Raw genomic sequence first — 25,363 nt, forward strand, 5'->3', positions numbered from 1 at the left:
ACAGTGTAATTCAGACGCATCTTCCTCTTTTATTCATTCACTCGTCACACACTTTGTCTGAGCATCCGCTGTGTAAGCTCTACAGTCACTCCCCTGCTCAAAAACTGTCCATGACTCCTCATTGCCTACCAAACTTCTTAGTTTGGTATTCAAAGCACGTTTCTTAGATACCCACATTCCAGGTTCTCCTAAACACTTCCCATGCCTTTGCCTACACAGTCCCTTCAGCCAGGACCGCTCTACTGCAATCTGCACTCTGCCACAGCACCACCTCTAAAAAAAAAACCAAACCAACTCATGGAGACTCCATGTGTGTCAGAGCAGAACTGTACAGTAGATATTATGTTATGTAATACAGAAAGTTTAAACTGCAGAACATTTTCTGAAAAGTATACGTCATAAAATAAAAATGGGGAGTAATTTAATAAAAATTATTAATAGAAGGTCCCTGTTACAATGGGTAAAAAAATGAAGAACAAAATTCAAATTCAAAGAAAAAAAAAAAGACCAAACTTAACTGGTCTGAAAGAGACTGGAGGGATCCCCAAGACTATTGCCCTAAGACAACCTTCTAACTTGAAAATAAAGACACTCCCAGAGTCCACTTTTTTTTTTTACTGTAGTTTAGATGAAGGTTTACAGAACAAAATAGTTTCTCATCAAACAGTTAGTACACACATTGTTGTATGACATCAGTTAACAACCGCACAGCATGTCAACACTCTCCCTTCTCAACCCTGGGTTCCTATTACCAGCTTTCCTGTTCCCTCCTGCTTTCCAGTCCCTGCTCCAGGGCTGGTGAGCCTCTTTAGTCTTGTTTTGCTCATGGGCCTGTTCAATCTTTGGCTGAAGGGAGAACCTCAGGAGTGACCTCAATACTGAGCTGAAAGAGTGTCAGGGGACCATACTCTCAGGGTTTCTCCAGTCTCTGTCATTGCAGAGGCCACTTTTCAGCCAAATAATAGATGGGGCTATAAAATAAACAATAATACCCATGAAGAATGTGCTCCTTAGAACAATCAACTGTACAAATCCCAAAGGGCAACATTTGCCCAAAACCAAAGATAAGAGGGCAGGGAGGGACAGGGAAGCCAAACTAATGGAAAGAGGTAACTCAGGGAGGAAACGGGGATGGTGCTGACACACTGTGGGGATTGCAACCAATGTTAAGAAACAATATGTAAAAGGAATTTGCTATGTAAACTTTTACCTAAAGTACAACAAATTGTTAAAAAAAAAAAAAAAAAAAACTTTAGCTCCCATCAGTCATGAGTCACAAATGCCACCAACTCAGTCTAGTAGGAGGATAGGCATATAAACAACTGCAATAATGTACACTACAGTAAGGGGCCCTGGTGGCGCAGTGGTTAAGTGTTCAGCTGCTAACCGAAAGGTTGGCAGTTTGAGCCCCCTAGCTGCTCCTCATGAGACAAACGTGGCAATCTGCTTCCATAAAGATTACAGCCTTGGAAATGCTACTCTGTCGTACAGGGTTTGCTACCAGCCAGCATCAGCTCAATGGCACGCAACAACAGCAATCCCTTCTCTAGCCTAGTACATTCCCTGGGCTGGGGATACCTGCTCTATACTTCACATGCTAAGAACAAACCAGCTTGTATAATTTTCAGTAAGACCAGACATTTTCCACCCTGGTTTTATTTATTGAAGATAGGCGATACAGGTACATTGTACAAAGCTCTGAAAGCACAAAGAAGTATACAGACAGAAGAGAAGTGCAGTGAATGAGGGCCTCCCCAGAGGCAACCATTATCATCTCTGTTTACCGTGACTAAAACAAGACTATATCCCACTGTCAACAGATGCGCTGGGCCACATCCTGTTTTACAGCTTGTTTGCTTGGGAAGAGAAGCGGATCTGTGAACCATACAACTATACATAACACGTCAATGAGGAAACACATCCTGAGTTCTTAAGAACACAATCTTTACAAAACATTGTAGACAAGCTTGGGATATGGTACTGTACCATGAAGAGACAGAGTGTGGCTTTTAGCACCTCACAGAGCTGTGTCTGAATACTAAATCTGACACTAAGTATCACAGGAAAGGTTACTTGGGAATTTTAGCTTTCTTATACATAAAATAGGGATACTGTTGCTTAACTCATTAGGTTCTTACCACAATTAAAAAATATATATATATTAAATGCTTTAATTTCTCCAGGCCTTTAACCTTGTTTTCAGTTTTCTTTGTGGAAAGTTTTCATTTAACTGCATCCGGAAAATTTTTAAAATTTAACACGTACCCAAATTTCTAAAGAAAAAAAATGAGTGAAAATACTAAAATTTCTATAAAAGGCTTCCATTTACAGGCTCAAAGACTCTCTAACAATTACCTTTTGTTCTTCTCTTTCTGTTGCATGGTGACACTTTTCAATTCTCCAATGCCTCAAGAAATCTCGAAGATATCCAAAGAGGGTAAGTACACCATACCCCACATAAGTAAGCACGGCAACCAGCATTGGTGTTTCTTCAAAAGCTTCGTTAAATGGTCTTTTATACAGTCCTCCATTTTCTGTAATGTGATGGATCTAGAAGAGAAGTTTAAAACATGTACTTCAACCACAGTAAGAAAAACACTTCTACTTAAAATCTAAGTCTTCAGGGATGTGCAGGCTATACCTTCATTATTTAGTCAGTAATAGTCAAATGAAACACAAAAGGTCTAAGCAGGACATAACTGTTTTCAAAAGAAATAATTTATAAGTTATATGTACTTAAAATGAAGAGAAAAAAAAGGGAAATGAGCCAAAGAACGTCTAACACTAATTTGTTTCATTATCTGCCTTTATGAAATCATTCCTAAAATGTCCTGGTTGGACAATGCATAATTTCCTTTGTCTGATTAAAAAAAAAAAATACATACAAGTCAACAAACAAAAAGTCTATCCTGAGAAATAGTATGTTAGCTTAACCAGGAAGTGATCAAAAGTAAATTCAGTGTTAAGACTATAAAATAAAGTATCTGTTAATGTTTTACTGCCACGCATTCTTAAAGCCACCCATCCACAGTACTCCAAACAATTATCGCACTACACCCCTGTGGAAACATCCTGTCCATGCTAGCCTTTGCTGTCGGTGATAACACAAATAAATTCTGCACAAAAGTAAAATGTTTATATAAGAGTGGGCCAGTATTGTAGTAAGAAGGGAGAGAGAAAAAGAAAGTAAAATCCAAAACAAGGGAAAAACGGAGTGATCCTAACTGCCGAGATCAGTAAATGGCATTCTTTCCCCCTCCATATAGACTTAAGTATCCATTTCCAAACATTGTGTGATTACCCCTGATTTTATCCTTTGGAATATCTGAATTTTAAGATACACAAAGCAGACTACTTTTGAGCTTGTATCTTGGAGCTTTTTACTTTTTGGTCAATTTTAAGGAAAATGTTTTGCAGAAGAAATCGACTAAAGAAGAGGTTTGAGGAGGTTTGCGTATTAACTCTAATCTCAGCAACTCTGGAAACAACTGAAGGTAATGAGGCTGGTCAATCAAAATTTCCTAGAAGCATATTTACAAGTAAACATTATACTAGCATTAAGAAAAGTCCCAAAGGAATAAAAGATTCTTTCTTGCCCTCTAAGGCAACCTGATCAGCGATACGGTATAAACAAAATAAAACAAATTTTAATAACTAGATACAAATTAACTGACATATACAAAGGCTAAATATATTTTGGAATAATGTATCTTGGTAATATAAGTTTGGGAAAGCTAATTGAATGCTTCAAGTCAGACCAGTTTTGAAAGAAACAGTCATATTTGACAAGGAAGGAAAGGCCTTCAGGTAGGCATGATACATAGAATCTGTTGGTATCGATTCAGTATCATGGCCTGAGTAAGAACTTTTGAGAACTATTTGTAAAACTGGTTTCAGGCTTCATTAGTCTCGTCCCCAACGGGGTGGAAGATTGTGTCAATATTTAATACTTAAAATTTTACGCAGGAGTAAGGTTGTAATGTGTTTAGAACAGAATGGCTAGAAATGACCCAGTATTAGAAGGTATAAAGTGGTTTGAAAACTAACAATTTGTAATGAAGCTATTAATCTGGGCAAGGCAAAATGAAAAGCATTTTAATACACAAGGGGGAAAAAATTCTGATCGTCTCTTTAAAAAACTATATCTGAAAAAATTTTGCTATGTGTAATACCGGTACCAATCCTTCCTTAATTCTGAAATTGCTTAAACTATTTACTGTCAAATGAACATACTAGTAAAAAGCTGGGTAATTTACAGAGCCCTCCTGCCCCCAGTCTTTAACTAATGTGCAGCAGTTTACATGTCAGGAATGCTGTGGTTGGATGGCTATAAAAGATATCCTCCTTGATTTCAGGCACACCCAAACCAGCATGACCAAGTAAATGCATACGGTTGGTGTGCTATTTAGAAAGAAGGAAGTTAAACCATTAGCTTTCTTTTAAATATTGTGTCTATTAAAGCCTCATTTAGAATTAAATGCATTTTAAGGGATCGAGGTTCAAGTATGAAGTGACTTTTGGAATCAATCAAAACAGGGGTGACTCTGATCATGTCTGTTAGGTGCCATCCAATTCTGACTCATAGCGACCCCATGTGACAGAGCAGAACTGCCCTCTGGGGTTTTTTAAGCTGTAATCTTTACGGGAAAAGACTGCCATCAGGTCTTTCTCCTGTGGTGGCACTGTGTGGGTTCGAACCACCAGCCTTTTGGTTAAGAGCAGAGTGCTTAAACACTGTGCCACCAAGGCTCTACTCTGATCATGCAGGGGTAGAATGGCAAACTGACATTCAAACCTCTCACAAACCAAAAAAAAAAGAAACCGATTGCCGTCAAGTCAATTCCAACTCATATCCACCCTACAGGACAGAGCAGAACTGTCCCATAGGGTTTCCAAGGAGTGGCTGGTGAATATGAACTGCTGACCTTTTCATCAGCAGCCAAGCTCTTAACCACTGTGCCACCAGGACTCCAAATCTCTCATAGGTGGGAAAAGTCTTATAACTTGGAGAGACTAAAATTACTTGACCTTCAAGTACTAATGTTAAATTTTCTTTGACAGGATTCAAACAGTATATATTAGAAGATGGTAATGTTATTACCATCTTCTAATATATACTGTTTCATGAACATTATATATTTAGTTCATTATTGCATACCTAGCACCCAGGATAGTATTTAGTAAGCGCTAACAAACAGTAAGTATTCAATAATGTTTCCTTTTATTACTACTATTACAGAAAGTGGCACCTCATAGGAGCTCAACAAATATTTACTGAATGTGGGAAATACACATTATGCTCTTTAACAATAAGTAGCCTGGCACAGAAAGGGTAAGTTACAGAAGTAACACGGAATTAATATCAAGGCATTTCTAAAACTCAGATGTGACACCTTTTAAGTCTCCAGTGGGTAGTCAGTGAGATCAGGTCCACATGGGCCACACACTGTGTATCTCAAATTCTGGATTTACCATGCAGGAGGGCTCATAAGAAGTCTTTCAGCCATTCAAACTTCAGAGTTATAATGTCAACAAAGCAATCAAGAAAAAAATAGCATATTACTCTTTCCAGGTAAAAAACAAACAAAACAGACTGTTCACAGGCTACCTGGGTGGTGTCAAAAGGCTGGCAGTTCAAGCCCACCTAGAGGCATGTGGAAAACAGGCTTGGCAATCTGCTTCCAAAAGGTCACAGCCTTAAAAACTCAATGGGGCAGTTCTATTCTGCACACATGAGGTCACCAAGAGTCAGAATCCATTGAATAGCAACTAACAACAACAACAACAATCTGTTCATATTAAGCAGACAAGAATATGACACTGTTTCAGTATTAATAATCACGGGAAGATTTAACAACTCTAATCAATACCAAGGTACGTTCGCTTGACCAGTATTACTGATCAAGAAAATGTGAAAAGTTTTCTCAGTCAAGCCCACAAAAACACATTACAAGGCAGAAGGAAGGGGGGAAAAATCAAACTAATAAGCCATTTTGCTTAACCAAATTCCTAATCAAAGCAATAATGGGAAATATAATCAAATATACACAAAGGTATTCGGCTGTGTGGATCATAACAAATTATGGATAACAATGTGAAGAATGGGAATTCCAGAACACTTAAATGTGCTCATGTGGAACCTGTACATAGACCAAGAGGCAGTCATTCAAACAGAACAAGGCGATACTGCATGGTTTAAAATCAGGAAGGTGTGTGTCGGCATTGTATCCTTTCACCATACTTATTCAACCTGTATGCTGAACAAATAATCCAAGAAACTGGACTATAGGAGGAAGAACGCGGCATCGGGATTAGCGGATTACTCATTAACAACCTGCAATATGCAGATAATACAACCTTGTTTGCTGAAAGTTAAAAGGACTTGAAGCACTTACTGATGAAGATCAAAGACTACAGCCTTCAGTATGGATTACACTTCAAAATAAAGAAAACAAAAATCCTCACAACTGGACCTATAAGTAACATCATGTTAAGCAAAGAAATAGTGAAGCTGTAATGGATTTCATTTTTGGACCCGCAATCGACGCCCATAGAATCAACAGTCAAGAAATCAAAAGCATCGCCCATCAGCCAAAGATCAGACAGGCCCATAACACAAATACACACAGCTCAACCATGTATATGAGACTAAATGGGTACACCAGCCCAGGGGCAAGGACAAGAAGGCAGGAATGGACAGGAAAGCTGGACAAACCCAAGGTCAAGAAGGGGAGACTGCTGACACATAGCAGGGTTGGCAACCAATGTCACAAAGCAATATACGTATTAATTATTTAACAAGAAACTAATCTGCTCTGTAAACCTTTACCTAAAGCACAATAAAAAACAAATCAAAAGCAAAGATGTCACTTTGAAGACTAAGGTGCACCTGACCCAAGCCATGGTATTTTCAATCACCTCATATGCACGTGAAAGCTGGACAATGAATAAGGAAGACTGAAGAAGACTGATGCTTCTGAACTACAGTGTTAGCGAAGAATACTGAATATATATCATGGACTGCCAGAAGAACGAACAAATCTGTCTTGAAAGAAGTACAGCCAGAGTGCTCCTTAGAGGCAAGGATGGTGAGACTTCGTCTCATATACTTTGGACATGATATCAGGAGGGATCAGTCCCTGGAGAAGGGTAACGTGTTTGGTAAAGCAGAGGGTCATCAAAAAAAGAGGAAAACCCTCAATGAGATGGACTGACACACTGGCTGCAACAATGAGCTCAAATACAGCAACAATTGTGAAGATGGCGCAGGCCCCGACAGTGCTTCCTTCTGTTGTACAGAGTTGCTATGAGTTGGAACCAACTCAACAGCACTGACCAACAACATAATCAAAAGATAACCCACACACATAATGATGCTGTTGTCGTCAGGTGCCATCAAGGTACACATACCACAGACGCTTATATAAGCACGGAAAGCGTCTGGAAGGAGTCATAAGAAATTGGGGTAGTGAGTGGGACAGGGAAAGAGGCACACTTCTTTATACTGCTTTATAACCCTCTGAACCTATTTCTTTTTTTTCAAAGAGCATATATTACTGAATCCTCATTTACTATTTTATTTCTTAAAGGTTTAAACAGAATTTTCTCACTGATTTTATTCACTGTATGGACTAAAACAGAGTTAATAATAGCAGCATATGCCTATCATTACAACCTCAGGTCATCTCACTATCTACAGCCCTATAAAAAATTCTCATCTACTGGTTAGCTCTCAAAGAGACTTTACATGTGGGCAAGTACTCCCAAATTTACATTTCAATTCCAATTTTCTTTCCAGAACTCCAACTTTATAATTTTTTCTGGGGCCTGTATATCTCCCTGTAAATACCCCATGGGCACTGCAAACTCACATCCCAAAACGAAGACCTTATCTCACCATCCTAACCTTTCCCTCAATTAAAACCTGATTTTCCTCCTGTATTGCCTGTCTTAGTTGCCAGCATCACCATCCAGTTTACCCAGTCTCCCAAGTTTGGAGTCATTTTTAGCTCCTCCTTATATTCTGGCTTCTACCTAGAACCAGTAAGGAATTTTTGTACCTTAGTTCAAGACCTTCTTCTGGGAACCAGGGAATTTTACAGAGGCTGGAAATGTTCTATACCTTGAGGCAGGTATTGGTTACACAGTACACACATATGTAAAAAATCATGGAGTTGTACATTTAAGACTAGCATACTTTATGCATTTGACTATACGTATGTTATTCCTCAATTAAAAAAGATCTCAAAGCCTCTTCCTTAGGTGGATCACTGTAACATCCTCCTTCCTATTTGGTCTCCCTGCCTCCACGGTTCTTCCCACACTACAATTATCCTCCCCAAACAAATATGATCAGGACACTCCCCTGCTCAAAAAGCTCCACTGTGCATACAGGATAAAGTCTCAACTCTTCAAAAGAGCCACAACTTAGTCTCCAACATCATGGCACAAAAGTAACTCTCCAGCCCCTCATCTTGCCACTGTTTCCTTCTTCCCGTCTCCTGAACTCTTTGTTACAGTCACACCAAACTTCTTGGCACAGTCTTTCCAAAAACAATCTTTCCCTAGAAGGAGTGAAAATCGTCCAATAGCAATAAGTCAATAAATAATTTTCAGTTGTCCCATATGCATGTGAAAGCTGGACAATGAATAAGGAAGAGGCTCAGGAAAAAGAGGAAGACCCTCAACGAGATGGACTGACCCAATGGCTACAACAATGGGCTCAAACATAGCAATGACTGTGAGGATGGCATAGGACTGGGCTGTGTTTCGTTCTATTGCACATAGGGTTCCTATGAGTCAGAACTGACCAGAGGGTACCTAGCAATAACAATACTGAAAGGCAAGAAGCAGTGATACATTATTTAGCAACACAGAGGTTAACACCAAAAGAATCTGCTAAATCGAAAGCAGTTGCTTCTGGGGAAAGAGAAAAATGGGAAGAGAGCAGGAGACTGCTGTATATTTCATAATAAGCCTCATGGCCACATCTGACTCTTAAAACCTCGTGTTATAAGAGGTAAAGGGACATAATGCATACATGTACTCTCAATTGGTTCAAGAAAAAATAATGTGTGTGTGTGTGTGTGTGTAAAGAATTTTTTTCCTGAACCATTTGTGAGTCAGCTGCTGCCCTGATGTACCTTTAATATTTCCCTGTGTACTGGTTAGAAATAAGTCCTCTTACATAATTACAGAATAATTACCAGAATTAGGAAACTGATACAATACTACTATCTAGTCTACCAATTTTATTTCGCCAATTGTCCTAATGATGTCCTTTGCAGCTAAAGAAAATCCTGGATCATGTGTTCTGTTCTCTCTCTTCAGTCTCAGAGAAGAAAAAAAAACAAGTTTGAGTACACTGTAAACTGACTCAGAAGGAACGATTGTGAGCAGAGGTTTTAAGAATCTCACAAAAGGACATAAAGTAACTGTGTAGCGATGCAATAATTGAGGAAGTAATTATTGGAAAACAAGTATAAATTCTCTGATATGAATACAAAATCACAGAAGTGTGATTTCTTTAAGCAAATAAGCACATTCCAGCAGAACATTACAGCAGGATGACAGAACCTGCCCACATCATGAAAAACCTTCACACCAGTACGAATCACCCATTATTCTTCAGCTTTCAGAAGACTGTCATCAGGCCTCTTCCATAAAACGAACCCGAACCATTTCCAATACATTCTGTTGCTCCTCGAAATCAGTTCTGCTGAAATGGTCTCTTCCTGGAATTTACTGAAATGGCCTGGCCTCTCCCTACCACATACCGCGCATACTAGAGAGAACAGTGTCCCGCTCTGCACATGCCACACAGGCGGCTCAGTGCTCTCAATGTCTGTCTCCAGAAGTGCTTTTTTTTTCCAGCCAACAGAGTTTGAAAATTAGAGACTCTACATTTTTTCTTGGAATCAGGATCCATTCCCAAATTTTTGTCTATCTCACATCAAATGGGCTGAAAAGTGCTTACAAAGCTAGCTGTGAAACAAGTTTACATTTTGACATCACTATTTTTTATCTAAAACCCTGGTGCATAGTGGTTAAGTGCTACAGCTGCTAACCAAGAGGGCAGCAGCTCGAATCCACCAGGCGCTCCTTGGAAACTCTATAGGGCAGTTCTACTCTGTCCTATAGGGTTGCTATGAGTCGGAATTGACTTGACGGCAGTGGTTATTTTTTTACCAAAGCCCCAAAATGGAAACCTCTGAGAATCCGGGAACTGAAACAGTGCAGGGTGAAACAGCTCAGCCTGTGGCATCCCATACACACGGGGCAGTGGTGTTATGCATGGGAGTCGCCCTTCTAACTTGCCACCCATGGCTCCCTGTAGCACTTTCCCATCTCTAGAGAAGCATCATGGTATAGAGATGGGATAGTCAGGAGATGTGTGCACAAGTGCAGCTCTGCCACCAATCCCGGATCTTCATCAGAGCTCTCTTCCACCTCTAACACGTTCTGAGCCTGTGATACACACCCTCCATGCTGCCTCTTCCACACTCTCAATTCTGGGTTTGTAGTGCACACCACCTGAAGAGGCAACCTGGTTCACATCAATTTCCCTCCTCTGGGAATACTCCCTGACATGCAGGGATGGGCCCCAGTGGTCAATATCGGTGCTAGGTGAACCTATTTCCTGGGCCGTAACTAACTAACACAGGGGCAGATACCTACACCAACATGAATCCAATAGCCCTCTCAAAGTCTGGAGACCTCCTGCTGTACAGGTCCCAAAAGCTATGCTAGTTCTTGCCTTTCCAGACTTAATTATTCTTAATCGTCTCCTTTTTATTTATCTATTTATGCATACCTATTATTCTTTCAATAAATCACCTTTTTTGTTTAGCGGGAGTCAGTTTCTGCTACTCTCAACTGAAAAAAAAAATTAACAAATACAGATTCTGTATTAAAGTTTCTTGGACATCTTTTTTACACTTTTCTTGGGTTATTTCCCATGTTAGCATAACCTAAAAATTTTAGGGCTTCGAGAAGTGTTTTTTTAATTGCTTCCAACATTATCAATTTTTTCATTTGAAATACTGTTTACTACCTTATTTTGATGACTAAGGTGCACCTGACCGAAACCATGGTCTTTTCAATCGTCTCATATGCATATGAAAGCTGGACAATGAAAAAAGAAGACAGAAGAGAAATGATGTGTTTATATTGTGGTGCTGGTAAAGAATATTCAATATATCATGAACTGCCAGAAGAAGGAACAAACAAGTCTTAGAAGACATAAAACCGAATGCTCCTTAGAAGCAAGGATGGCGACACTTCATTATGCTTACTTTGGACCCATCAACAGGAAAGACCAATCCCTAGAAAAGGACACTATGTTCGGTAAAGTAGAGGGTCAGCAAAAAGAGGGAAACCATCAATGGAATGGATTAACACAAGGGACACAACAACAGGCTCAAACATACCAATGATCATGAATATGGTACAGGCAACATTTCGTTCTGTTATACATAAGGTAGCTATGAGTCGGAGTCGACTCCACAACAACTAACCACAACATCTTATCCAGGATGAGGGATAACCCAGATGAGGGATAAATGGTTCAAAATCATAAGTAGTACTTTCGTGTGTCCCTGTACTGAAGGACCTCAGATTTGAACTGTCTATCATAACTAACCTCTTCCTAAAAAATGCTCATTAATACACATGTACAAACGCACACACAACATCAGAATCTGTATTTAAAAAAAGGACAACAGAACACTCCCCCCCAAAAAAATTATATAGGATTTATCTAAGTTTGTCTAGCTACACAGAACAAGCTCATAACCACTAAACAAGACTAACTCTTTAATAAGAAAAATAACAAACCAAAGGGAAAGCAACAGATAATTTAACACGAAGTTTTAGGGAAACCGATTATTTAGAAAAAAAATTCTAATTAGAGATTCTCCTCACACTCTACTATGGTAGAACTGCTAAGCGGCCCCCACTATACGTTCTCCCCATCTTCCTTTCAGCGATGGAATCTCTCAGGTTAGCTGGGAACATTGCCACACTGCTACACTAGCTACAGTCTGTATTTTCTGGTCTCCTTTGCCGCTAGCGGTGTCATGCGATAAAGTTCTGCCCAATAAACTGTGAAAAGTGATGTGTACCACTGCTGGATTAAACCCCTTCAAATAAGAACTGCTTTCCCTCCACTTCTCTTTCCCTTTTCCTATGGCCTGGAATGTGGATCTGGTTGAAGATGCAGATGCCAATGAGGACAACATCCTAAAAGACTGCAGAGGAACAAGACGGAAGAAACCTGGTTGGTGTCATGGATTAAACTGTGCCTCCCCCGAAAGATATGTTAAAGTCCAAACTCCCCTCCCCCACCTGTGAACGTGACCTCATTTGGAAATACAGTCTTTGAAGATGTTATAGGAGGTAACATCTTTGAAGATCATACTGGAGGTAGGGTGGGTAGTGTCCTAAAAAACAGAAAAGACACAGATACAGAAGATGCACCTATATGCCACGGGATGCCTGGGGCTTCCTGAAACTTGGAGACAAGAAAGACAAGAGTGACCCCCAAAACTACTGCCCTAAGATAATCTTTAAACTTCAAACCTTAAACCAAAACTATCCCCTGAAGACTCGTTTGAACCAAAAGATCGTTTGTCTTAATAAGTATGTCTGCCATCAGCATTGTGCTCTTTTAAAGAATCATCTATATGAGACAAACCTGACAACAGCAACTAACAGCAAAAGCAAACTGATAACAGCAACAGGTTAGACGAGTATCTTAGGGGCCAGTGAGTTTAAATGGTGGTGAAACAACTTGGAGAAGGATGGCAAGAATGTTTGTACAACTTGAAGGATGTAATCAATGTCACTGAGATGTACATGCAGAAATTGTTGAAATGGTGTATAATTGTGTATATTTTCACTAAAAAAAAAAAAAAAAGGCTATTTTCAACAACAGCAACAAAATTAACTCAAACAAAAAAGAAGGAAAGAAAGCTAAGAGTAAGAGAAATAAGAGCCGTAGGAGAGAGTATGGCCCTGCAGACACTCTGAATTTCCTGAATTTGGATTTCTAGGCTCCAGAACTTTGAGATAATAAATTTCCGTCATTTTAAGCTACCTGCTTTATGGTACTTTGTTATAGCACCCCTAAGAAACTAATACACTTGGGTCCGAAAAAAAACAAAAACCAAACCCACTGCCATTGAGTCAATCTTGACTCATAGCAACTCTATAGGACAGAGTAGAACTGCCCCATTGGGTTTCCAAGGAGTGCATGGTGGATTCAAACTGCTGACCTTTTGGTTAGCAGCTGTAGCACTTAACCACTAGGCCACTAGGGTTTCCACCAGGACTGACCATTTACATCCAGATATTTATATCTTGTCCGAACAACTTTGGTTTTATCTCATGTTTGTAGCAAAAACATTAAAAAAAAATTGAGATTTCTGCTTTCAGGTTAGACATGGTAGGTAACAGTCAAGCCATCGTTTTCATGGTAACAATTAGATAAAACTATATAGATCATACACACAAATAGTTTTAAAGATATTGAAGAGCTGTCTTCAGGACAAAGCAAAGAGGGCTAGATGAACTAAAATTCCAGAGAGGGAAGAGCCCTCTCCCTACCCAGGTAAGCTGAAATTGCCAGCCATTTTCCTTCCTTGAGGTATTGGCAATTTGAGCTTGGGCTGATGGCCGCGCTTACCACGGGCAGAATTCTACCAAGAAAAAGAAAATCTAGGGGAGCTTAAGACAGCTGTATAAGTTGGCATGACACACTGAATTCTAGAAGAGCCCCAAATACATGGCCAGTCTTCTGCACAAGACATCGGTCAAGTGCTGGAGGACTGGAGTAGAAAGGCAGCTTGAAATCAACAACAATCTCACAGTGCTTAGGAGATACAGTCCTACTAGAAGGAGGGGCCTTCAACACACACACAATAGATCCCAGAGTGGGCAGATTCTACCTGTCTCCTCAGCCCAGCCTGACCTCGCTCCATCTCTGATTGGATGGATATGCTCAGACCCTCACTCCGCCTTTCTAAGAGAGGAAAAGTTGAAAACGACACGGATTTTGGTCTCTGAAGGTCTGTATACACAATGCCCACCAACTAATCAAAAATCTCTGCTTTCCAAGGAGGAAGAAAAGGAAGGAGGGGGTATGACTACGAATGAAACAGAGAGAGAAGCCACAGTGTATGGTCTATGTATTCACATCTCATTGTTCTGGTTCTGTCAGCCTTGGGAAATCTTTCATAACTTGATCTCCCCTTCCTTTAATTTCACTTGCCTAGCAATGGAGATCTCTCATGTTTAATTTTTTAACATTTGGAAAACCACAAAAATAATTTTCAGACATCAAAGCCTCCCCACAGAAACCCAAAGCCCCATTCTTGCAAGGAGCCTAAAATCATTACAATCATTCCATTTTTTTCACTCATTCTACACAATTAATTTCTATATATATGTCAAAAACTGTACTCTATATTTGACGATACAAATAAATAATTCTTTATGAATTCTGCAGTCTTTTTTAAAGGAAAAGGATGCAAATATCAGCATGATTTTTCAGATAAAGAGAATAAGGAAATTATTTTAAGAAATGCCAGTCTAAAAGGATTTATATTTAAACATGCAGGATTAAAATAATAATAATAAGCATTTCTCTTACAAGTGATTCTCAAGCTGCCTCACTCTTCCTCTTCACATGACTAAATAACAAAACCAAGGAAAGGAGATTAAGCAACTTGTTCACAGTCACAAAGAAAGTTACACATCAATGTTGGGGCTAGAATCCAGGTCTCTACATTTTCCATTTATTGTCATTTCTTAGTCATATACCTGAGATTTTTCCATGAATCAACTTTTCCTGTGACTGTTTCAGAGGCACTACACCTTAATCTGACTGATTATAAATCATCAATGGTCTGATGTTAGAATTTTACTTTAAACTCATTCTCCATGCTGATGGGAGGTATTTCTGCTATTCACGTAATTAGCCACACTTTGATTGAAACAAATCGTTGTGTTTCCTGTGCTTTAAAAAAAAAAAAAAAAAAAAAGTCTGCTTTTAAGAAACCAGAACACCAAACAATTTAATTGCCCTGGAAATAACCTTTGCCTCTATAAAAACCAAGCTTTTACAGGAGGCAATAAAGTTATTACTCTTTAGCACGAGCAGCAAAGGTCTCCAACAGGTAGGTCTCTTACAGTCTCATTGGTGATCACAAGGCCCATTTCTCAGCCTAGCTTCTAAGTGTTCCAAATCAAGGTGAGAGGAGGGGCGCTTATCAGAAAGTCAATGCTACGGATTTCTCCCTTCCTTTGTAGCACCAACCAGCGCCTCAAAGTTTTAATTCCTACTAAGATGGTGGGAAGGGGTAATGCAGAAGTCATACTGGGTATGTTGCAGAAGTCACCACTGGCTACTCTGTCCCTTTGGAAGAGCTATGGGAAAGCTGATGCAGTAATCCAGAGTGTGTGTGTGCCATTTCCAGACTGTCAGGACCTTCATCAGCCTCTTCCTAGTCCTCCTCACAAGCTGTCCACACCACTAATAAGAACATTCAGTAAGCCCTTCTTGTTTTTAACTACCTTTAAACCTCAAACACACACAAAAAATGAGGCTATGGGTTTAACAGTATATGTACCACAACCTTATTCCTGTGTATGTTTATAGCATTATTTTGGAGAGCTAGCTTTTTATAAACCAGCAAAAAAAGAGAGAAAAGTACACACAACACTTAGCTTTATCAAAACTTACCAACTGGCTTACTATATGCTATAGATTGTAATCTTTGCATGAAATAAAACATTAAAGTTATCACTCATTTATTCACTCATTTACTCCGCTAATATTGAGCCCTTACTATGAAGGTGCGATCTGAGAATTAGAAATACAGCAGTTTACACTCTGGTAAGAGAGGTGGACAATAACAAAACAAATAGGCATATAATATCAGGCAGTTATAAGTGCTATAATCAGGGAAAAAACCACGGTAAGAGGACAGCATTTAGACAGCATGGTCAGAAACAATCTCTCTGAAAGAGGTAACGTTTGAGTAGCTCTCCGGGGAGGAGAAGGAAGGAAAAGGTTTTTCAGGCTGAGGTAACTAACTGAGAGGGCGAAAGCCCTGCTTGGTGGTAGCGCAGTGACTGGCAGGTATGGGAAAGCCGGATCAAACAGGCCATTGAAGTCCTATACAAACTTTGGATTTTATTATCAGTGATAGAGCCACCAGGATAGTATCATGATCTGACTTATGTTTTAGGTTCCCTAAGCTTTTTAATAAGCTTGTGGTCAATGGCACTTTAGAAATCAACAAACTTTTAAAATCCTTCTTTAAATTTCTCTTACTGAATGATACTCTGTCAGAATCTAATGTATATAGGTACACTCTTTGAGCCAGCAATCTCATTCCTAAGAATTTAACCTTAGGAGAAAGTATCAGAAGTGTGAGGAGGTGTACAAAGTGCTTACATATTGGAAACGTTGGGGAATGCCTCAATACAATGACTGGGGTTGGCTAAATAAATTACATCACATATTCTTACTATGGAATTCTACACATCTGTTAAAAGAATGATGCTTATCTACATTAGCTGAACAAAGAATATACAGCGAAACCTGTGAGAGCCGAACTCGACGGGATTGCCTTGTTTTTCCAGGTCTCACAAGTTTTCCACCTTTAACAGGGTGCAGTCACAACTTTTCAATTGATCTCTATTTACTGGAAAATACTTGAGTTTTCCTTCTCTGACAGGTTTCAGTCTTACACAGGTTCCGGCTTCCACAGGTTTTACTGTATTAGTGATATTAGGTGGGAAAAAAGATCATAAAACATGTGTAGTATTTCTTTTATGTAAAATTTTGCATTTCTAGCAAATTACACGCATACTGTCTCACTCTCTCGACATGTATGTATGTATATATGTCACTGCTGGTCTGAGAGGATGTACATCAAAATGTTACAGTGGTTTTCTCTGGCTCTGGGTTGTAGAATTTCAGAAGATACTTGTTGTCTTTATATTTTAATGTGTTGGGTTAATTTTCTGCAGGTGTATACCATATTTTTCCAACTCCTATATTTTCAGGCAAGAAAGTCTCAAAGGCTCTTACTTTAAACAGGAGAAACATATGTCCACCTTAAATTTTACTGAAAATATACAAATGGTCAATAAATACTTTTTTTTACAACAAAAAAATGTAGAACTGTTCTGGTGTGTAAACATTGATAAGGAGTATATTCTACCTAAGGCCAGACTCTCTCCCCATTCAAATAGTAAATCCCCATCAGAGAAGGTGGTTGGGTTCACGTTGGTGTAGGTGTTTACCCGTGTCAGCCAGTTATGGCCCAGGAAATAGGGTCACTTAGCACAGATAGGCCCACCCCTGTGTATCAGGGAGTACTCCCAGAGGAGAGAAATTGATGTGAACCAGGTTGCCTCTTCAGGTGGTGTGTACTACAAACCCAAAATTGAGCGTGTGGAAGAGGCAGCATGGAGGGTATGTATTATAGGCTCAGAACGTGTTAGAGGTGGAAAAGAGCTCTGATGAAGATCCAGAATTGGTGACAGACCTGCGTTTGTGCTCCAATCTACCGACTACACATCTGCCTGTTATACCATGAGGCTTATCTAGAGATAGGAAAGTGCTACAGGCAGCCACGGGTGGCAAGTTAGAAAGGCGACTCCCATGCATAACAGCACTGCCCAGTGTGTACAGGATGCCACGGGCTGAGCTTTTTCACCCTGCACTGTTTCAGTTCCCAGATTCTCAAAGGCTTCCATTTTCAGGTTTTTAATCAGAAAATAATAAATATCAAAATATGAACTTGTTTTACAGCTGGCTTTGTAAGCACTTTTGAGTCTATTCAATATGAGATACTTATCAACAAAAATTAGGGAATGGATTCTGATTCCAAGAAAAAAATGTGGACCCCCTTTCTGTGTGGCAAAAAAAGAGAATATTTCTGTTAATACACATTCAGAATGTGGAACAGCCTGGGTGACATGTGCAAAGCTCCAAGCTATTCTTTCTAGTACATGTGGAATATAGTTAGGAGAGGCTAGGTCATTTCAATAAAATTCCAACAAAAGATCAAGCCTCCATAATCAACCCTTAAGAGATGAAATCTATTCATTATCCCTAATAAACTTTTCTCAAAGGTTACTAGTAACTTCTGAAGTGCCAAACCCAGTGGCATGGTAGAATCAAATCTGAATATAACCCAAGCTCTATCAAAACTCACTGCTGACCCTGAGTCAGTTATTTAAATTGTCTGGACTTCAGTCTTCTTTATTTGTAAAACAAGGATAATATTTACCTAGCAAGGCTCTTGTGAGGATTAGATAGGTAAAGAAGCTAGGAGAAGATCTAGCACATAGTAGGTACTGAGGTGCTATTACTAGCTTTGGTTTCCTAGCAACCGAAAGATGTTGCTCTGTTATGGACTGTACTGTATCCCCTAAAAATATGTGTTATAAATCCCAACCCCTATACTTGTGGATATAATTCCATTTGGGAATTGTGTTTTCTTTGTTACATTAATGAAGCTGTATCAGTGTAGGGTGTGTTTTAAACCAATCACCTTTGAGATTTAAAATGAGTGGATTAGGCACAGAGAAGCAAGGAGAGATGAGGTAAAATAGATGCCATGCCACATGAAGATCACCAAGGAACTGAGAACAGAACCTGAAAAGAGACAAGGACCTTTCCCCAGTGCCAAAAGAGAAAGCCCTCCTCTAGAGATGGAGTCCTGAATTCAGACTTCTAGCCTCCTAAACTGTGAGAAAATAAACTTCTGTTTGTTAAAGCCACCCACTTGTGGTATTTCTGTTACAGCAGTACTAGATAACTAAGACACCTTCCTTAATGAAACAGCCTTCATTTCCCTTGGGTTTCTGACACCACTGCCTCAATCTTCTTCGTGTGTGTGTGTGTGTGTGTGTGTGTGTGTGTGTGTTCTCAACACCACGGCCTCAGTCTTCTGCAGGTGTGTGTGTGCTCTCCCAGGAACATTATGGTGGTTCCTCAGTATTACATCCTTGGTACCTTCTTTTCTTGCTTAACGTCCTCTCTTGTATCTACTTCAAGGCCCAAGACTTCAACTACCTCTGGTTCCTTCCTTCAACTAACATTTCCTGAGTTCCTATTACATACCAGGCACAAAGCACATAGTAAAAATAATTGCTGAAGGGGCTTACTGATTTGGCAGCAAGAGGCTTATACAGAGTAATTCAACGCCATCACATTTGACAAGGCAGCACTTTATCAGTACAATACTTTCTAAATCTTCTCAGATTACAAAAATAGTTGAATACTTTCCCCAACTGCAATGTCCTATTCAAGTAAAGTTGGAGCAGATCCTAGTCTCAGTACAACTATATATTAGAAATTACCAGAAAGCAGGAGACTGATTTAAAACAGACCACATGAAAAAATGAAGCTCCACTGCAGGGGTTATCCCACTCCTTTAGGGTCCTATGTAAACACGTATTATTTCTACAACCGGAAGAAGAAATTACTTAAAAACAAATGAAAAATAGCTGTCTCAAGCTTCATAATGGGTCTTCAAGGTAACCTTAAAGACAACAAACATAAGATGCATTTTCTGAAATAACTGGGTCTGTCACAAATTGCAAATTATATTACAGGAACCTTCTTAGAAGCTATTCAGAACTTCTGAGGCTGCAAACCATTTATTTAATCAAGTGAGGCACACCCATCCAGAATGCAAACACAGCCTCTACACAATCCTTTCGATTTCCTATTCTACCAATAAACACTACTTCTTTCTTTCAAAAATTCAACTTAATTGAATCTCAACCAATTAACTATCTTGCTTAGAGTACTACAAAGTTTCTAGGGCACCTGAACCCTAAAGGGCAGGCAAGTCTGCCTTCCCTGAAAATCCCCATTCTAAGATACTATCTTAAGTACACAGTGTTTTATATACTAAATACGGATCTCATTTCCCAAGAACTCTCGTTAAGGAGAATTCCTCAGTACCTCATATGATTCTGAATCTTTCAGACCCAGCTAGTAAGAACTGCAAGGCTCTTCCTCTTGGAGTAAAAATTATTTGAAACAAAAATCTTATTCCACAAACTGTAAATAGTTGCAACATTATTTCTGCAAAGTCTTGAAGTCTTTGGGATGTCTCCCCAGGCTCTGCTAAACCTGAACAAGTATACTGGCCATTCCAGCTACTCCTTCTGTTTCCGCCTTATAACTACCTTCTCTTTTTCCTCAGTTACTATCACATTAAATCCTCGGTTACAGTTTCTCCTCAGTGGAAACAAAAGCTAGTGGCTATTTAGTAAACCATCTGCATTAGCTATTCATTGACTCCTAAGTGTAAGTATCAGGACCAACACGTTGTTTTTATCAACTTTGCTTGTCTTATTATTTATACAAATAGGAACATAACTTGTGCGCCAACTCCTTTTTGAGACAGAATCTTATTTATTCTGATAGCTAAAAGGCTTTCCTCCTTCTAGTGTCTCCATAAAACCACTCCCGAGGGACAAAATAATATAAATAAAAAACTACTACCATGGGGAAGAAGGTTCAAAATTGTCTCAAGGGAAGATCTGTTTTTTTTCCTTTCATACTTGTAAATTAGGGACGGTAAAATGCGTGTCCAACTCTTAAAAGTTCTAAGAATAAATGAACGCTAAAAAAAGTTGTTTTTAAAATAAAAAAGCATTATATTTCAAGTGCAACCAAAATAGGATTCTGTATTTAGTATTTAATCATATGTTAAATCCACAGAAAGAAATTCTTGGTTAAGATCACTGAATACTGCAATATGCTGCTGGGAAATTCTCCTGCAAATCCTTGAGAGGTCTTTTAAAAAAGGCCAGAATCATCTAAAGAGGTTGGTTTTAATAAATTCCTAAAAAAGACATAAATGGACTGAATTACATAAACCCCTAAAGGTTCCTTCCAGCTCTAATTCTGTCAAGGCTTCCCTAATACTAATTGCTACCCCTTTACCTTATATAAGCAGCCCTCGTGGCACAGTGGTTAAAAGCTCCGCTGCTGACCAAAAGGATGTCAGTTCAAATCCACCACCCACTCCTTGGAAACCCTATGGGGCAGTTCTGCTCTGTCCTATAGGGTTGCTATGCGTCAAAATCGACTTGATGGCAACAGGTGTCTCAGTGAGTAAAAGCTTGGCTGCTAACCAAAAAGTAAGCAGTTCAGATCCACAAGCTGCTCCTTCGAAATCCTATGGGGCAGTTCTACTCTGTCCTATACCGTTGCTATGAGTTGGAATTGACTCGACAGCAACGGGTTTGAGTTGTTTTGCTTTTGTTTTTTGATACCTTATATAAGGACCCCTGATGGCACAGTGGTTCAAATCCACCAGCCGTTCCTTGGAAACCCTATGGGGCAGTGACTCTGTCCTATAGGGTCACTATGAGCCAAAATTGACTTACTGGCAACTGGTACCTTATATAAAGGCTGACCCTCCTTCCACTCATGTGAATGGCAGGGAGGAAAAATGACTGGTTTATTGTTCAACTGCTACTCTTCCCTGTGAAAACTGTGCATACGGTCATCATTAAACGGAGCCCTGGTGGCACAATGGTTAAGAGCCTGGCTGCTAACCAAAGTCTGCAGTTCAAATCCACCAGCCTGCTCCTTGGACATTCTATAAGGCAGTTCTACTCTGTCCTGTAGGGTTACTATAAGTCAGAATTGACTCCACGGCAACGGGAATGGTCATCGTTAAACAATTATGTATGATTGTTCACGCTCCCTTTCTATCACAGGGTCTATTTAATCAAACTCTAAACGCAAATCTAACAGAGTTGCTCTTTTTAACATATACATTTACCCCTTCAGACTAGAACCATGGACTATTGAGAGTGTAGAGGAATCTTAGGGGTTTTCAAGTCTAATTTCTCTCCTGTTCATTAAAAGCCAAATGTTGGGATATATGAGGAAAAGAATTTACGTCTTGGTTTTAAAACCATGTTACAATCTAAATTTACATCTTAGAAAAGGCATGACACACAGCTGTGCACCTAACACCTTATCTATATTCTTTATGGCATAATTGGCAACATTTCCCCCAGAAAGAGGGGGAACCAGGTAGAGGTTTGGAGCCCTAACATATTCAATTAAAACATAAAACAGCTTTTAAAAATATTTTTAAAGGACTCTATAGTTCTTGTGAAGTTACCAAGGTCTGCTCTTTTGCTTAAGAAAAAGGAGGGAAAAAAATATTTTCACAGACAATATCCCTCTATATTGTGTACAGAACTACAAGTCTAAAGTCTTTATTTAAAAAAAAAGATTTGTAAAAAATAGTTTTCTAGATCATATATTGCAGACCTAAACATTCCTTAGGGCATTCCACTTGATCATTCTTCCAAATTCCACCAAAGTGCCTTGGATAGAATTTTTCACTAATATATGTTTGAAAAAGTCAGCCAGACATTAGTCATACAAAATCTTAAATTTCATTTTAGTCATTTGATATTTCTTCACTTTATTAGCTGACATCTGCTGAAGAAATATCATGCCTACAAAAACTAAATTGTTATGGATTATGGGAGCAAGGAGCTTGATTTACTGCTAAATCAGAACATAACTTCTAGGGACTGAAAAGAACACTTACACACAAAGCATCCCTAAAATGTAAACACTTTTCTCTTGATTTCCTTTTACCTCATACACCATAGACTGCCAGAAGGACAAATAAATCTGTCTTGGAAGACGTACAGCCAGGGTGCTCCTTAGAAGCCAGGATGGCAAGACTTTGTCTCACATACTTGGACATGTTATCAGGCGGGACCAGTCCCTGGAGAAGGACATCATGCTTGGTAAAGCAGAGGGTCAGCAAAAAAGAGGAAGGCCCTCAACAAGATGGAATGACACAGCGGCTGCAACAATGGGGTCAAACACAGCAACTAAGATGAGGATGGCACAGGACCAGGCAGAGTTTCGTTCTGTTGTACATAGGGTCGCTATTAGTTGGAAGCGACCTGACAGCACCTAACACACACACGTACACCTCTCATTCACCTGCAATCTACTAACTCATAGCCATTAAGTTCATATTTTATCCCACAACGATTTCATCTAATTAGTCACTTACATTGCTAGGAAAACAAAAAAATTATTCCACACTTTACAATTAGTTGATTCTTATCATTTCCTCGCCCCCTTTTTTTTTTTTTAACTAAAACAAACCTTTTGACTGTATTATTTTGCCTTACACCTTACAACCTCAGGGAACAAAAAGGTTCTTTTATGTATTTTTTCCCCCAACTCTCATAGTCTCAATATCTCAATTTGACCTGGAGAAATGCTTTATTTACTGATTTACACCAAACAATAGCAGGTCTAGCCATCATACATACTGATCGGGGGAAGCTGCGAGATATTTACATTAAAGCCAAAGTAAGATCACTATCCTGTCAAAAACTGCAACTGTCACAGCTCCTGCTAAGGGGAACGGACTACTTTTTTATATTTTCCTTAATATCTGAATGAGACCTATGAGTCAGTTGCAAATTATCACAACACTCAGTTTTTGCATCTTTATAACTAGCTCATCTTCAAAAACATCTATCTGTAGAGTATCTGTCAGCCCAGAGAATTGGAAGGTTGATATATTGTCTTGATCTTGGAACTTTTCAAAATATTTTAGAACTGCCTGAACTTGGTTGGTGATTCAGCCTTGGTTAATTAGTACAGACTCATCACAAGTCACCACTAAACAATCCCCTTGCGTGATAACAGTCTCACTCAAAGGGTCAAAGGGACCACAACTCAACAGGGACCTCTCCTGCACCCGGGATGGGGTGCCCCCCCAGGCAGAGTATGAAGACAATGCTTTTGAGGCACGGGGCAGTGTTACACTGCCAGATCTATGGTCCAAAGTCCTGCATGTGCAGCGGACCCCGAACCTGGGAGGAAGAAAATAATGTATTTCCTCCTCGCGTTGCTATTGTTAGGTGTCTTCCAGTCATTTTGACTCATAGTGACCCCATGTTACAGAGTAGAACTGCGTCCATAGGCTTTTCTTGGGTGTAATCTTTATGGGAACAGATAGCCACGTCTTTCTCCCGCGGAGTCACTGGGTGAGTTTGAACCGCCAACCTTTGGTTAGCAGCTAGGCTTTTACCCATTACACCACCCGGGCTTCCTTCCTCCTAACTAAAACCCATTGCCATCAAGTCCATTCTGACTCATAGTGACCCTACAGGACAGAGCAGAGCTGTCCCATAGGGTTCCCAAAGCTGTAAATCCTTACGGAAGCGGACTGCCACATCTTTCTCCCTCAGAGCGGCCGGAGGGTTCCAATCGCCGACCTTTTGGTTGGCAGCCGAGCGCTGTAACCACTGCGCCACCAGGGCTCCTATCCCTCCTCATAGCACCTCCTAACTTTTTTTTGCCCCTTAAAGACTCCAAGGGTGGTTTTCCGTGGATGCCTTCAGGACCGAGAGGAAGCAACTACCTCGAGTTTGAGGAGGGAGCCTCAGGAGAAAGAACCCAGAGCCCTTGAAGGGATCCTAATGGGTCCGAGGGAGTCACTCGCTGCCTTCCCTGGGAGAGGCTCGCACCTTTACCCGGATCAGGTAAGGGAAGGTACCCGTGGCTCTGAGCAGAGCCCAAGCCTTCGGCGGAGAGGAAAACAAGACCGTCAGGCACGGAGAGAGAGGAGCCTCTGCGCCGCCCTTGAGCCCTCCGGCTCGGGCCAGGCCCGGTCAGCGCCAGGACCCCGCGGCCAGCACGCCCGAGCCGCCCCCGGCGCCCGGCCCCGCAGAGAGCCACCGCAACCCTACGCCGCCCGGCTGCCCCTCGGCCGGCTCCGCTCCGGCGCCCGCTCGCTGGGTCCCAGCCCGCCTCCCCCAGCCGCGCCGCCCGCTGCGCCCGCCGCCCAGCCCCACGGTACCTGGCCAGCGGCGGCGGCGGCAGCTGCGCTGCTCCGCACATATCCGTTCAGCACCTCCCCGTTCGCAACGCAGCCGTTCGCCCGCATCGGGCGACGGCAGCAGCAGCCTTCAGACCCCGGCCGCATCGTCCCAGCAGCGACAGGCACAAGGCAGGCTCTGTAGGCGATGGCAGCAGTGGCGGCAGCCAGGGGTCCCACCCTGCTCCGCACCCCACCCACCTCCTCGAAACCGGAAATGGCTGCAGAGCAGCGGCCAATTCCTGGCCTAGCCGTCACAGGGGGCGGGGCCTATCCCGCCAGAAGGCCGCGGCTCTCCGCAGGCCCGGCCAAAAAGGGAGAGGCGGGGCGGGATCGGACCAAGGAGGAGCGTGTGTCTGAGGACCGTCGACCAATCTGTAGGAGTAGGAGGCGTACCTTATGCGGCCTCTTGGCCAATCACCGGCCAGAATAAGGCGCCTCGCCGGGGT

The 25,363-nt window shown here is 40.7% G+C and overlaps 1 protein-coding gene across 1 annotated transcript in view; it reads right to left on the reverse strand.

Annotated features, from left to right (window-relative positions):
• Positions 1-25,121, reverse strand: part of SPTLC2 (serine palmitoyltransferase long chain base subunit 2) — a 132,412-nt gene extending 107,291 nt beyond the window's left edge. The window contains exons 1-2 of the mRNA XM_049897378.1: positions 24,897-25,121; positions 2,356-2,550 (exon numbers count right to left, since the gene is read on the reverse strand). Coding sequence (XP_049753335.1) covers positions 2,356-2,550; positions 24,897-25,022 — 321 coding nt within the window. The 5' untranslated portion in view covers positions 25,023-25,121. The remainder of the gene's footprint in view (positions 1-2,355; positions 2,551-24,896) is intronic.
• Positions 25,122-25,363: the final 242 nt, after the last annotated feature.

Source organism: Elephas maximus, chromosome 10 (genome assembly GCF_024166365.1).
Source record: "Elephas maximus indicus isolate mEleMax1 chromosome 10, mEleMax1 primary haplotype, whole genome shotgun sequence".
Taxonomy (NCBI): domain Eukaryota; kingdom Metazoa; phylum Chordata; class Mammalia; order Proboscidea; family Elephantidae; genus Elephas; species Elephas maximus.